Source organism: Exophiala spinifera (assembly GCF_000836115.1).
Source record: "Exophiala spinifera strain CBS 89968 unplaced genomic scaffold supercont1.10, whole genome shotgun sequence".
In the NCBI taxonomy this organism is placed as follows: Eukaryota; Fungi; Ascomycota; class Eurotiomycetes; order Chaetothyriales; family Herpotrichiellaceae; genus Exophiala; species Exophiala spinifera.
In genome coordinates this window covers 96611-109517 of record NW_015622522.1, presented here as the reverse complement: position 1 = coordinate 109517, position 12907 = coordinate 96611, and the positions used below count along the sequence as shown (strand labels likewise).

The window sequence follows — 12907 nt, the reverse complement described above, 5'->3', positions numbered from 1 at the left end:
GGATTTTTTACCTTCGCTGTTTCATTTGATTTGGATTTTCTTCACGGTACATAATGCCGGACGGCCCAGTTGTCGTTGTCTTTCGCTATACCTCGCCCATCGTTTCTGTAGTCTGGTTTCTCGGCATCAATTTCTATTTTGCCTGTCAGTCCACGGGCACTGGCAAAGGCTGGCAGCGCAGGCTATGGCGACGGCCATCACTTTGGCTGAGCTGGACCATAGCAGCGGCTTACCTGGTCCAATCACTCCTTGTATTGTCCGCGCATGCCGAGTTCTGCAAAGATGCCCATATCCATACCCTTGCAGAGGCCTTGCTATGGACGACATTGGCTCTTAGTCTCGCCGATAGCCCTTCGCCGGTGTCGAGACCTTATCTCTCAACCTGGATCTTGACTCTTGTCCTGGAAATGACATCTGCTGGCATTTCACTCACCACCTCAAGACTGTACTGGCCAAGTTTTGCCGTCCAGGTATCTGCACTCGTCTTGATGGCCGGTCTCTCCATTCTTGCCCTGGTTCCCCTTCGACAAGACGATGCGGACGATGCGGACGAGAGAAGACCACTGATGTCGCCCTCGCGGTCTTCGGACGTTTCGCAGGAGTACGACAGTCCATCCTACCACAGAAACACCATCTCAGAATGCGGGTCAGATAGTGACGACGACGAAGAGGACAAGGAGGTGAAGCAGCTTCAGCAGGAGAGGCTGAGAACATCCGGAGGCTGGGTTGGGTATCTAAAGGACTTTGCAATCTTCTGGCAGTATATTTGGCCTTCAGGAAATATGCGACTGACGCTGGCTATCCTGGTCCTGTTCGTGAACATCTTCCTGACTAGAGCCTTGAATGTCCTGACCCCAAGACAGCTGGGGTTAATCATCAACAGGCTCACTACCGAGCGACAGATCCCCTGGTCGGACGTTGGCTTATGGGGACTCTTTGGACTTTTGGCGTCGGATTCCACAGGCCTCGGGGCCCTGAACGAGATGATCGAGCGACGAATTTCCATTTGGTCATTCCAAAGGCTCGGCCTCGCTGCCTTTGACCAGGTCATGCGTCTTTCGATGGACTTCCACGACGAAAAGGATTCTGGCGAGATCATCAAGGCTCTTGAGCAGGCAACCTCTTTAAACTCCTTGCTCCAGATCATCATCTTGGAGGTCTTCCCCGGGGTATTGGATGTCTTCATTGCACTTTGGTACGTGGCGTACGTTCTCGACGGATATGCCGTGCTCATGGTTCTTTCCGTTGCTGTCGCCTTCACCTTTATCACATCGTACATCACTGTGTTCGTCAACGCTTCTCGGAGAGATCTCTCCGTTCGGCAGCGTGGCCAGAGCAAGCTCTTGTACGAGACCATCAGCCACTGGTCTGTCGTCTCATATTTCAATCGCAGGGGCTACGAAAAGGCCCGGCTTTCTGGAGTCCTGAAGGGAATCGCCGAAGCTGATCTCCGCAGTAATGACCATTACATCTATCTCTACGGAGCACAGGAGTTTTGTGAACAGGTAGGCAAGATTGCAATTGTTCTCCTCGCGGCTCATCGAGCAGCACAAGGACTTGCGTCAATCGGAACGTTGATCGCGGTGGAGAGCTACTGGGACACCATCACCATGCCTCTGTACGTTATGGGCCACAGCTACCGCCAATTGTCGACAGACCTCATCGATGCAGAGAGGCTTTTGCAGCTCTTCAAGTTAACTCCGACGGTACAAGACATTCAAGGCGCGCGACCGATTGATGTCCATGCGGGCAAGGTGGAGTTTGAGGATGTCGGATTCGGTTACCACAAGGATAGATTGGCGTTGGACCATTTCACATTTCAAGCCTTGCCAGGGCAGAAGATTGCCTTGGTGGGTGAGACGGGAAGCGGCAAGTCGACCATCCTCAAACTACTCATGCGCTTCTACGATGTCGGTTCTGGGAGAATATTGATCGACGGACAGGACGTTCGACACGTCACCCAGGATTCCTTGCGGGAGGTTTTTGGGGTGGTGCCACAAGAAACAGTCCTCTTCAACACGACCGTACTGGACAACGTGCGCTATGCCCGGTTGGACGCTACCGACGAGGAGGTCTTTGAAGCATGCAGAGCGGCCGCCATCCACGACAAAATTCTCACTTTTAGCCATGGATACCACACCAAGGTTGGTGAACGTGGAATCAAGCTGTCGGGTGGTGAGATGCAGCGTCTTTCCATTGCTCGCGTCTTGTTGAAAAGGCCCAGAATTGTCCTTCTGGACGAGGCAACTTCGGCCATCGACACCATCACCGAGTCGAAGATTCAAGTCGCGCTGCACAACCTCACGGACCGAAGAACCACGTTTGTCATTGCTCATCGCCTTTCGACCGTCGTTGACGCCGATGTAGTGCTCGTCATTGACCAAGGTCGCATCATTGAACAAGGAACACACCAACAGCTTCTGCTAAATGGGAATCGATACAAGGAGCTATGGATGAGGCAATCCCAGTCTCAAGTTGACAAGGTGGAAGATCCCACACTTGAAAATGCGGGAACATCCTGATGGAGATTCGTAATTGCGGGATGATAAAGGCATGGCTCGTGAATTTTAACTACGATGGCCAAACTGCTGGATGTCTAGGCGGTGGAAGACTCTCTCAAATTTGTCTTTGCTAGCCTCGCTTGCTTCGCCGACTCCTTCTCCATCTAGAGTTTTTTCACCTAGGCAAGTTAGTGTTTTATCTGGAGGACGGAGGCCGGAGACAATTGCCTAGAATGTCTCTGCCAGGTTCGCGATGCCGCGATGGACACACAGACTCTCCCAGTTCATTATATCCAACACCTTCAATATTTTTTATGCTTGCTATTGCTAATTTGGTGTGGCGATGACTAGGACGTGACGGGAACTTCGATACTGCTTTCAGGGCTTGTCCACAGCCTGTTCGAAATATCAGTGTCTGTGCCACTGTAGAGTTCGACTCCCATACGCAATAATGCCAATGCCGTGTTAGATCCGTTAGCAGCTTCAGTGACAAGTATAACGGGTGTTGTCAACCCAATTTGATAGGGGAAGAGCGATTGAAGAGAGGATGGGCGTACGGGGAGTTCCATGATGGAGGCGCTCGTCTAGCATTCGGGACTGATGCCCCCATGGCTGCTCATCCTCTTCTGCCCAATCTCCATCTCGCGACAACAAGGCGGTCAACTATGGACCCCTCTTCGACGATACGAACGAATCCACGGTTCGCCGTCTCCTTGACCACTGCTGTGAAGGCGGCAACAGCTAATGCTGCCTTTTCTAAATTCGCCGAAACCTGGACTGGGAGCCTGGCTGTAGGAATGTCGGCAGATTTGGCAGGGCTCGACGCGGACTGGGACCCTGATCATTTGCTAAATGCCAAAGTACGGCAAACTCGGTATCGGGGACAAAAGGTTTTCGATGCTGATTGATGGAATGGTCCGAATGCCCAGGGCTAAAATATTGACGGCGGCGAGAGCATCCATCTTGGGAGGATATATTTGTCCGACGTTGCCGGATAAAGGATAAAGGATAAAGAAGCTGGTGATCTCTGCCTCCAGAGGATGGCGGTGCCATAAATCTACATAGACGTGAGGAAGGCTTTTAACTAGGTGACTTAACCGCTCAGCTTGAGTGTCGCATTCCTCAGCCCTATGTCTTACCCCTAATTCTCGCGATATTGAAGGACGGATCCACCCGTGATCCACAGGGCAGTTTTGGCTTTCTGGTTCACAAAATCGCCCTGGCGCTCATGACGACATGGAAAGCATCATACTACATGTACGACCTCGAACAAAGCTTTGTTCTCTTTCATTCCGTAACACTGCGACCTCGGTGGTCGTCTCATGGCTACTTTGCAGACGCTGATATGAAAAGGCTGGCTAAACTGCTGGTGCAAAGTTGGTTCGTTGAGCTTGCTATATCTTCATGGCAACCCCTACAGCCTGGAGGATTCAACCTCGGCCAGAAAGCTTACGGGAATCTCAACCACCTTGTCTCGAATATAATCCGCAAATCCTTTGCCCAACGCATCCAACAACCGACAGCTGCTCACTCCCCTCCCCAGGGGACCGTAAATGACAAAATGAACAGCCAACAAATTCTGAAATTCCATTCTCTCAATATAATAGTCATCCCTCCAGTCGTCACCCATCAGAGTCTGCATCCGCGCACGAGTCAAAAAAGCCTGCAACCAGGGGTAATGGTTGGGTTTTCGAACGAACAATCCAATGTTGATGTTTGCACCTTTGTCGCCGGACCTTGCGAGAACAACGTCTCCTAGTCGTGCTGAGATTGTCGGTCCAAAGGTGGAAACGTCGACGGCCTGCTCCGTTTCATAGTTGGCTCGTGGGGTGAGCGTTGAGTATTGCGATGGGTGTCCCGCTTCGGCGGTGCTGACTATATTTCCTTCCGCATCTAGAATTGCCACGCCTTCGTCCAGCGAGTCTTGAGGGTACAGTGCGGGATAATAGGCCAGATACGAACGTGGAAGCGCAGTTCTCATGTCCAGCGACAGGTGGAAGCCCGAGAAGTGCTGCATGGCAAACTCGGAGAATGTTTGAACCAGGGCGAACAACAAGCCTTCAGAGTCTGCCTGTGCCAACACTCGGGCATATGTGGTGCTGCTGAACTGGGTTCGCGGGTTTGATGCTGGAGTTCCCAGTACCTGAAAGTCGAAAAGCTGCAGCTTGTCCCAGATGCCCTTCTTTTGTAAGAAATACCGGAACTGCATTTCCATCAACTCCCATTTTTTGGCCGTCGCGTATCCGGTGGCATTGAACAATAATTGACTCTCAAACCCACCGTGGTAAAAAATGGCCAATTTTGTCGTCGGGGGCGGTGGGGAACCCCTGACGTTGGAAAGGCGGACTCGATCCTTGCCAACCTCTTCGATCCGTATGTCTTCGACATGAGCGGTAACGTCAGAGTTGAGGTATACACTGCCTTGCAGCTCATACAGAAACTGGCATCTGACATTGTCAACGTTGACCAATCCCTTCGTGTTTTCATGCTTGGTAACGACAGACGTTCCATCCTCAGCAATCTCTGCAATACCAAACGGCAGATCAATAAATGTCTCCAGCGGATACTCGTCAAACCCGGAGAAATTCGAGCCGGTCACATACGCCGAGCATTCAATAAGATGGCCAGCAATGAGGGCTCCAGCCAGCTGGTCGTAGCTGGTGTCGCACCACCGATGCCAGTACCATGCGGCTCCGATCACCGGAGAAGCATCGGCTACGCGCCCGCAGATGATGATGTCCGCACCGAGCTCCAGGGCTTTGACGATAGCTCGAGCACCCAGATAGGCATTTGCAGACACTATCGGTTTGCCTCGAGTGTCGAGCAACGCCGTGGCATTCTCGGCAAGAGAGATTTTGTCGTTTTCCGAGTCGAGATGCTTGGGCAGAGTTCCAGTCTTCTCGAGGCCGCTCTTGACCTCGGCGAGGAGGTCGTCGCCGTACACGTAGGCCACTTTAAGGCTGTAGCCCTTCTGCTTCACTAGATCCTGGCATTTCCGGGCAAGTCCGCTAGGATTCAAGGAACCACCGTTGATGATGACCTTGATCCTCTTCCGGTCTAGGACATCGAGCGTCTGCTGAAGACCGTCCCAGGCCGTTGGCTCCCACCCGTCATGTTTGCCTTGATTCATCTTCTCTGCGTTTTCGGCAAGATTCATTTCAGCCAGGTAATCGCCGGTGATGAAGTCTACATCTCCTTCAGTGGCCTGACGCCGCATTTGATAGCCTGGATCTCCTCTTGCTCCCGAACAGTTCGCGACCCGGACTGGTCGCGAGCCCATTTGAGTCCCTCTGGTGCTTGCGTCGCCCATGGTGAGTGATTCTGTCCGATAAAGGCTTGATGTTTGTCAAATCCAACTGATACGATATCGTTCTCGTCATTCCGTTGATGTAGCAGCTTCGGCTGTCCCAGGACGAGACTACACTTGACCTCGGCCAAAGCAATTTGCTATGGTCGAATAGTTCTTCGCCGCTCGCTGAGAAACTCTGTAGATCCTTACGATTCAGTCTCCATGACTCGTAGACGGCAGCGAAGGCTTACCTTCTCCTCACTTCTGTACCCGCTTTACAGTCCGCCTGTGCCGAGTTTAAGCTCGGCTCTAGGCCGGCTACCCGCTCCGCAGTGCACTGCAGGAGACGAATTCATCTGATGCTTGAGAGGAACGAAGTCAGCATATCAGTAAGAACTTACCGCCGTCGAGTCGAGTGGCAGACCCGAAACGTCTCCCGTATACAGCATTTTGAATTCTTGGATTTCTAAATTCAACCAAAAAACTATCATGGGTAGTATTGATGTACGAGATCGGTCTCCAACTCTCAAGGACCCTGCTTCATATTCCGTTCCCTTGGAAGCTCAGAGGGTATACAAAGAAGGCATCCTCAAGAACCCGTTGATCGCGAAGGACCTACCTCAGGAAGCGGTTGACTTTGGACGGTCGGTACGATTCGTTGGCTCGGACTCTCCCAGTATCCCCATCAGTTGGCGGTTTGCCGAGTCCGCAGCCGCGCTGAAGGCTCTAGAAGCATCACTCATCGCGGCGCTGTTGAAACGCAAATACGAAATCACCGTGTCGCCAGCCACCATCAACACCGATCACGCACAGCTATTCTTTGCCTCCACTCTGTTATGGAAGATCAACCCTGACACCGACGACGAGATCGGCGCGGATCTAGCTGGAGACAGCAAGATACACAGGTACATCAAAGACTATGACTTCCACAAACACGCCTCTTCCTTGCATCGCATCAATGCTACCAACATCTACCGAACCAAGGATGGCAAATATTTCCACTTGCATGGAAGCATGAACCCTGAGCCCACCCTCGACTCGGTCGGGCTTCCGCATGAGCGTGACGCAAAGACTTGGGAGGACGCATGGGAGCCGTTCTTTGAGAAGCTGTCGCAGATCGAAAGTGGTGATATGCAGCGACGCGCTTCAGACGTCTATAAGCAAGCCGGGGTAATTTGTGAATCGCTGGATTCCTTCCGAGCCTCTGAGCACGGTAGAGCAAATGCCCATGTGGGCCTGTTCGAGATTCACCCCGTCAGCAATCCTCGGCAACCTCCCAGCTGGTGGCCTTCCTGCCCACAAACATCATCTCGGAGACCACTTGCCGGACTCAAGGTTGTCGATCTCACCAGGGTCATTGCAGCGCCCGCTGTGACTCGTGGTCTTGCTGAGCTGGGAGCCTCCGTCATGCGAATTACCTCGTCCAAAATCTGCGACTACAGCTCACTCCATGTCGACTTGAACTGGGGAAAATGGAATGCCAGTCTCGACCTCAAGAGCGGAGATGACCGGGAAAAATTGAAAAATTTAATTCTCGATGCCGATGTTGTTGTCCAAGGGTACCGACCAGGCGTCCTAGACAAGTATGGCTTTGGTCAGCAGGGCATCATTGATCTGTGCAGAGATCGCGAGCGCGGTATCATCTCTGCACGGGAGAACTGCTACGGCTGGAACGGGCCCTGGACGTACCGATCGGGCTGGCAACAAATCAGCGATGCTTGCGTCGGCATCTCATGGGGGTTCGGCAAAGCCATGGGCCTCGAGGATGGCGAAGCGGTGACGCCCGTGTTTCCCAATAGCGACTACATGACGGGAATCGCAGGGGTCAGTGGCGTCCTATGTGCCTTGATGCGCCGTGCAGACGTAGGTGGCTCTTACAAGGTCGACCTTGCGCTGAACTACTACAACACGTGGCTTGCGAACAGTGTTGGCCAGTACCCCGAGGCAGTTTGGCAGGATCTTTGGAAGAGAAATGGCCGTCAGGTCTTTCGGTATGATCTTAGTCTTCCCTTGTTGCTGCTGTGGTTGGATATGATCGGATCTTCTAACGCAATGTCAAATTCCAGGTCGCATCATAACATGCTGTACACCATCCCGCGATTCTTGAAAATGATCCACGAAAACAGTTCAGACAAATTACTGAGGCCCGAATTCTTCGAGGACCGCAAGAGCAAAGCCATTGGCGCCACGATAAGGACTGTGAAGCCCATCATTGGCTTTGAAAATGACGAGGTTATGTTTAAATATAACGTCGGAACCAGGGGGAACGAAGTGGACGCGCCGTTCTGGCCAGAGGATCTCACAACCGAGATAGTTCGTTGATTCTAGTGAAGTGATGGTACCCAACGGCAACGAAGGGGCAATCGTTTGTGAGATTACCAGGGGAGGAAGTGAAGTCCTGTGATGTAGAGTCAGCGTCTCGCTAATCATAGTATCAGAAGGCTGGTCTGTACCTTACTGGACTCCCTCTAGTTCTCCTCGGACCCGCTCGGGCGCAAGGTACGTATCCCTGGCGTCTTTGATTGAGGTCATTCCAGTACTAGACTCGGTCGTGGTGTACAAAGGCTATGGACCACTCAAATAGCCACTCAGTTCTGTCCAAATATTCAAAAGTCTTAGACCTTTTTCTTTTTGGCAATGCAATCTGAGTTGGCTCATTTTGAACTTTTTGTGGTCAGTTACTCAGTGTTATGTTCTCCCCCATCATGGTCGTCATTGGCATACCGTGCTGTCAATCAGAGGTAGCCTCGGTTGTGGAAGTACTTTTCTTTGCCCTTTTCTTCTGGGATACCGGCGATGCCTGGTGCATACTCTGCAATCGTTACTTTCGGACCGAACACAGCCATGGCCTTCACTGTCCATGCTGGACTTGCAAATATGGCTCTCTCAAACTGGAGCCCAGTGCTTGGTGTCAAAAATGTCTCCCGCTTGTGAGAATGGTTTACGCTGGCTAGCCGGCATGATTGTGAACTCAGTGCACTAGGTAGCCATGACAACTCCAGTGGATGTGTCTGTCCTAGTCGTTGGGGCAGGCAGGGGTCATTCATCGAACATCATCATCTCTGATCTGCGTGTACGAGCCAGTGATGTCCCGATGACTTATATGGGCTTGGGGATAGTACTAAAGCCGTGACGTGTTCAATGCTGACCGCACGGAGCTCGAACGTCGTCACAGCGAGATGGTTTGCGTTCATGGCGAAGGGGCTTGGTTTCTGAGAGTGCCCTGGGATGGCCCTAGATTCAGTGAGAGTCGTATGTTCCCCGACCACTCGAACAGGCTCCTGAATACATTACGCGTAGCTGAAAGAACGGGATAAATCCTTCATGGTGAATAGAAGCCGTGATGCCGCAATATCGTTCTCATCTGGTCAGTGTCTTTTAGTCCTGTGTCTTTGGAGGGTCGGTCGATGTTGAACAAGGGAAGACTTCGTTCATTCTGTGGTCTTCAAAGATCCAGCCCGAGGGAGTCATGGCGAGCTTCTGCATGATAAATAGCGATAGTCCAAAATGAAAGTCATCTATGAGTGAGAGATAGAAGACATACCGTATTGCAACCTAGCTATCGAACGCGAGTTCGCCAACTTAGTTGCGAGATAGTTTCTTCTAAAATTTAGGCGTGACCGGGGCGATCTCATGACCTCCTGCATGCTAGCAGAACCAGGCGTTAGTCGCATCGACCATTGTCTACCCAGACTTCCCCGTCCGCCGACTAAGGCAAATCAGGGATTGGCGTAAAATTGCTAACTAACTAGTTTTGCCCAAATGATTGAATGAGGGCGCCCGCTGATGTTTATGTCGCGGCTGCCGCTGGCTCATCGGAGCTGCTTGGGACAGACAAGAGAACAAAATAAATCTTCCCTTGCGTATGTGAATCTCTGTGCGTTGCGAAATTGACTCGGGATATCATTCTTGTAGACGGCGTGCCTCCACAAGCTCCCGAGCGGCGTATCGCTTCTATTCCTCACGGCCTCGCCTCCTGGCAGCTCTTTCCAGTTCCTGTTGTCGCTCCTAAAGACACCGATGCTAGTCGCCTTGATGGACCAATCTTCTCGTGGCTTGCCAAAGGTAGGATCTGGTCAGCTGAAATGAGGAGCTAGCTTCTGTCAGGAACAAGGACCAAATGGCTATGTCTTTACTTATTCCAACACATACAAGCTTGGTCAAAGCCACCAATCCACCTGCTCGCCTAATTATGATTGATACGACGATGGGTAGACCAGTACGTCTAGATCTTGATTAGGGGGCTAGAAAATTATCTCAGCCCCCAGTCGTACTGGAGCTTTTTGTGACAAGCCCGAAAGGAGGACCGTCCGGATTCTCTCTGGAGCTCGATTCAACATCAGCATCACTCAGATTGGTGCAGTTATGCAAGTTCACACTGCCCCATGTAGTAGCTAGAAGGTTCCTGGAGAACCTCGAAGAGTCTGCACGTGTGAGGCAGGGGTGCAGGATAAACTTTCTCGCCTACGCCTCCTGAAGTCAAAGTCAAACCACACTCTCAGGTAACCTTCCGGATGAGGCATCGCCGTTTGGGGGTGACAGATGGTGGACTCCGCCTGTGTTTACCGAGTAGCATGATAGTATTGGAGGGGATTCTCCAGGCACAGTATTTCCTTGAACACTCTGAACTTGTAGTCAGGGCTACCCACGATAACCTGGCGATCGCGTGCTGAGGATACAATTTGGTGTTTGCCCGTCCTGTGGATTGACTCTAACTTCACCATGTATGTCTGCAACCAAATCCCCGAGCGAGAACCAGAGAACGACCCTCGCTATCCCACACGACGACTATTCTGGCCGTTTGTGTCAAAGAGTCCCTGAAGGGCGTTCTACTTCTGATCGATCGATTCGGAAATGCAAAAACTACCACTGGGAGATCCACTACGTCGCTGTGTGATGGCTGTCCCTGCCTCCTGCACACTAACTTGAGTAAGTAGTGGCAGAACGAAACGCTAGGTGTGATTGGGCTGGATCCTTTTTCCCTTCCACGGACCCTGCCCTCCGGCCTCTGTCTCGAGTGTGAATGTGAGAGGGGATTAAAGTACAACACCGCAGGATAAGACCGAGAGCTTGCCATCACCTGATGTTGGACAGAAGGTAATGCATACGATGTTTATAAACCTTTACACTTGTGACGTCCCGGGATGTCTCTTGGACTCTCTGGGGACAATCAGGCGAATTTTGACATGACTATCAGCACAAGCCTTTAGCAGCCACCGTTGACCCTTCGTGGCAATTCAGTGGTTTGTTCTACATTCCATCTCGCTTGCTACCGTCCATCGAAGCTGTCAATGGGAGTGAGGACCATCTTCGGCGCGCCTCCCGCCTCGCTGTCCAGGGAGTCTGTTCAACTCGCCCAGGATGGATTTGCCCAGAGAAACCAACTTCCACCAATATCTGTCTGGAAGCTTTGATCATTCGCATCAGCGTGAGAAGCCTGCTGTGGACTGGCACCACCTTGGTTAGACCTTCACTTTCTCGCACTGGACGAGGAGATTCCCCCACCTGTGCAAGCCGAGACATGGTCGTTGCTCCCAGGTGGTAATTACACTCGCATCACAATAATATCTGACAGGCGTTTATGGCTAGATGCTGTCTACAGGTGAGATTCAGGCCTTCTATAAAGATGTGGTGAGTCGCTCAACTGTCGTCTGCTGTCTTCAGTCACTCCTTGTTTTGTTTTCCTGCACCATATCTAACCTCAGTCATTCATTGCGTTATGGTTACTCTCACTCGGGGATTAATCCTTGTGGCAAGCTTCGGCGCTGCTCTTGCAGATGCGTGGCAGCAGACAACCACAACCGCGCTGACGACCGTCACGCCTTGCCCATCCCCTGCCCAATGGAAAACGCCAGCTCCCATCACTGTCACCGCTCAGTACCAGCCGGTGTCCACCTGCTCTGCCCTGGATGAAGTCTGCGTCAAGAACAAATGCTTCACAAAGTACTCGTATTCGACCTGGAACTATGTTTCCACCACCATTCCGTGTCCATTTGCTGCGCCCTCGTCGACCATATCTACCATTACTGCGACCGATCAGAGCGTCTTGGTCTCGCGAACTTCTACTACCATCACCAATACTCAGATCACGTCTACTGTCACCAAGAAATGGAAAAGGCCCTTTACTCACATAGTCACAGTCTCCGCCTACACAACCGTAGTCAAAGAGTGGAGTGCTCCATATAACCAACTGGGCTCTCTTGCTATCCCCGGTTATGGCGGCAGTGGTATCTGTACTGATTGCAAAGGGGACAATGGACAGAAGCGCCAATCTCTCGATGTCATTGAATGTTTCGAGAGTCGAAACAAGCCAACAATCTGCCGCGAGTACAAGGAAGTGTGGATCTACAACCCAAGGGCGATTTTCTCCCACACGGCATCAGCAGTATGCTCTTCACGTACTTCAGTCCCTTCTGCTGGCACCTATGTCTTCGAATTCCCACAAAAGGCACCTCCTACAACCATTGAAATTCCCGTTCAGAAAGTAACGCACACCTGGCATGGGGGCGTTATTGTTAGCACGAATGCTGCCACGACCGCAGTTTTCCCTGGCCGAGACTGGACTGCGACTGTTACTCGACACTGCGCCAGACCGACAGTTATAGAGTTCGACATTATCATTACCAAGGTCATTGTCTATGTTGTTCCTCCCTTTGTCTTTCCCGATGGACCTACAAAGACTGGTAAGCCCCCAGCGACATGGGCAGACTGGACAAAAACATCGTCGCCCACTGTCTCTCAGACATCTACTTCGGGACCATGGTCTACTTCCTGTAAGCTTTGCTATCATCCTGAAGGGTTATTGATGTCCTTTGTCTAACCTTTACGAAGATACTTGGTCGACTAGTTCCAAGGCTTCGACCAGCCTTGGTAGTAATGTCGGTTCCAGCAGCTCTAGTATTGTCGGCACTTCCACAAGTTCAAGGAGCTCCAGCGTCGTCACGTCCACTAGCATCTCCAGCAGTTCTAGTGCGGCAAGCTCAAGCTCATCAAGCTCATCCAGCTCTGGTAGTTTCAGCTCATCCAGCTCAGCCAGTTCCAGCTCAGCCAGTTCCAGCTCAGCCAGTTCCAGCTCAGCCAGTTCCAGCTCAGCCAGTTCCAGCTCAGCCAGTTCCAG

General features: G+C 51.7%; 5 protein-coding genes across 5 annotated transcripts; 4 read left to right on the top strand and 1 right to left on the bottom strand.

The window, feature by feature from the left end:
* Window positions 1–53: 53 nt before the first annotated feature.
* Window positions 54–2522, top strand: PV08_11716 (uncharacterized protein; the record flags this gene model as incomplete). The annotated part of the gene is made up of 1 exon (XM_016386024.1): window positions 54–2522. The coding sequence occupies one exon, from the start codon at window positions 54–56 to the stop codon at window positions 2520–2522; it is 2469 nt and encodes an 822-aa protein (XP_016230156.1).
* A 587-nt stretch (window positions 2523–3109) lies between these two features.
* PV08_11715 (uncharacterized protein) lies at window positions 3110–3409 on the top strand (the record flags this gene model as incomplete). The annotated part of the gene is made up of 1 exon (XM_016386023.1): window positions 3110–3409. One exon carries the CDS (start codon window positions 3110–3112, stop codon window positions 3407–3409), a length of 300 nt encoding a protein of 99 aa, XP_016230155.1.
* Window positions 3410–3915: 506 nt separating this feature from the next.
* Window positions 3916–5811, bottom strand: PV08_11714 (uncharacterized protein; the record flags this gene model as incomplete). Its single annotated transcript, XM_016386022.1, has 1 exon — window positions 3916–5811. The coding sequence occupies one exon, from the start codon at window positions 5809–5811 to the stop codon at window positions 3916–3918; it is 1896 nt and encodes a 631-aa protein (XP_016230154.1).
* A 468-nt stretch (window positions 5812–6279) lies between these two features.
* PV08_11713 (uncharacterized protein) lies at window positions 6280–8112 on the top strand (the record flags this gene model as incomplete). The annotated part of the gene is made up of 1 exon (XM_016386021.1): window positions 6280–8112. The coding sequence occupies one exon, from the start codon at window positions 6280–6282 to the stop codon at window positions 8110–8112; it is 1833 nt and encodes a 610-aa protein (XP_016230153.1).
* Window positions 8113–11509: 3397 nt separating this feature from the next.
* Window positions 11510–12567, top strand: PV08_11712 (uncharacterized protein; the record flags this gene model as incomplete). The annotated part of the gene is made up of 2 exons (XM_016386020.1): window positions 11510–12473; window positions 12533–12567. The coding sequence occupies 2 exons, from the start codon at window positions 11510–11512 to the stop codon at window positions 12565–12567; spliced, it is 999 nt and encodes a 332-aa protein (XP_016230152.1).
* Between the last annotated feature and the right edge of the window lie 340 nt (window positions 12568–12907).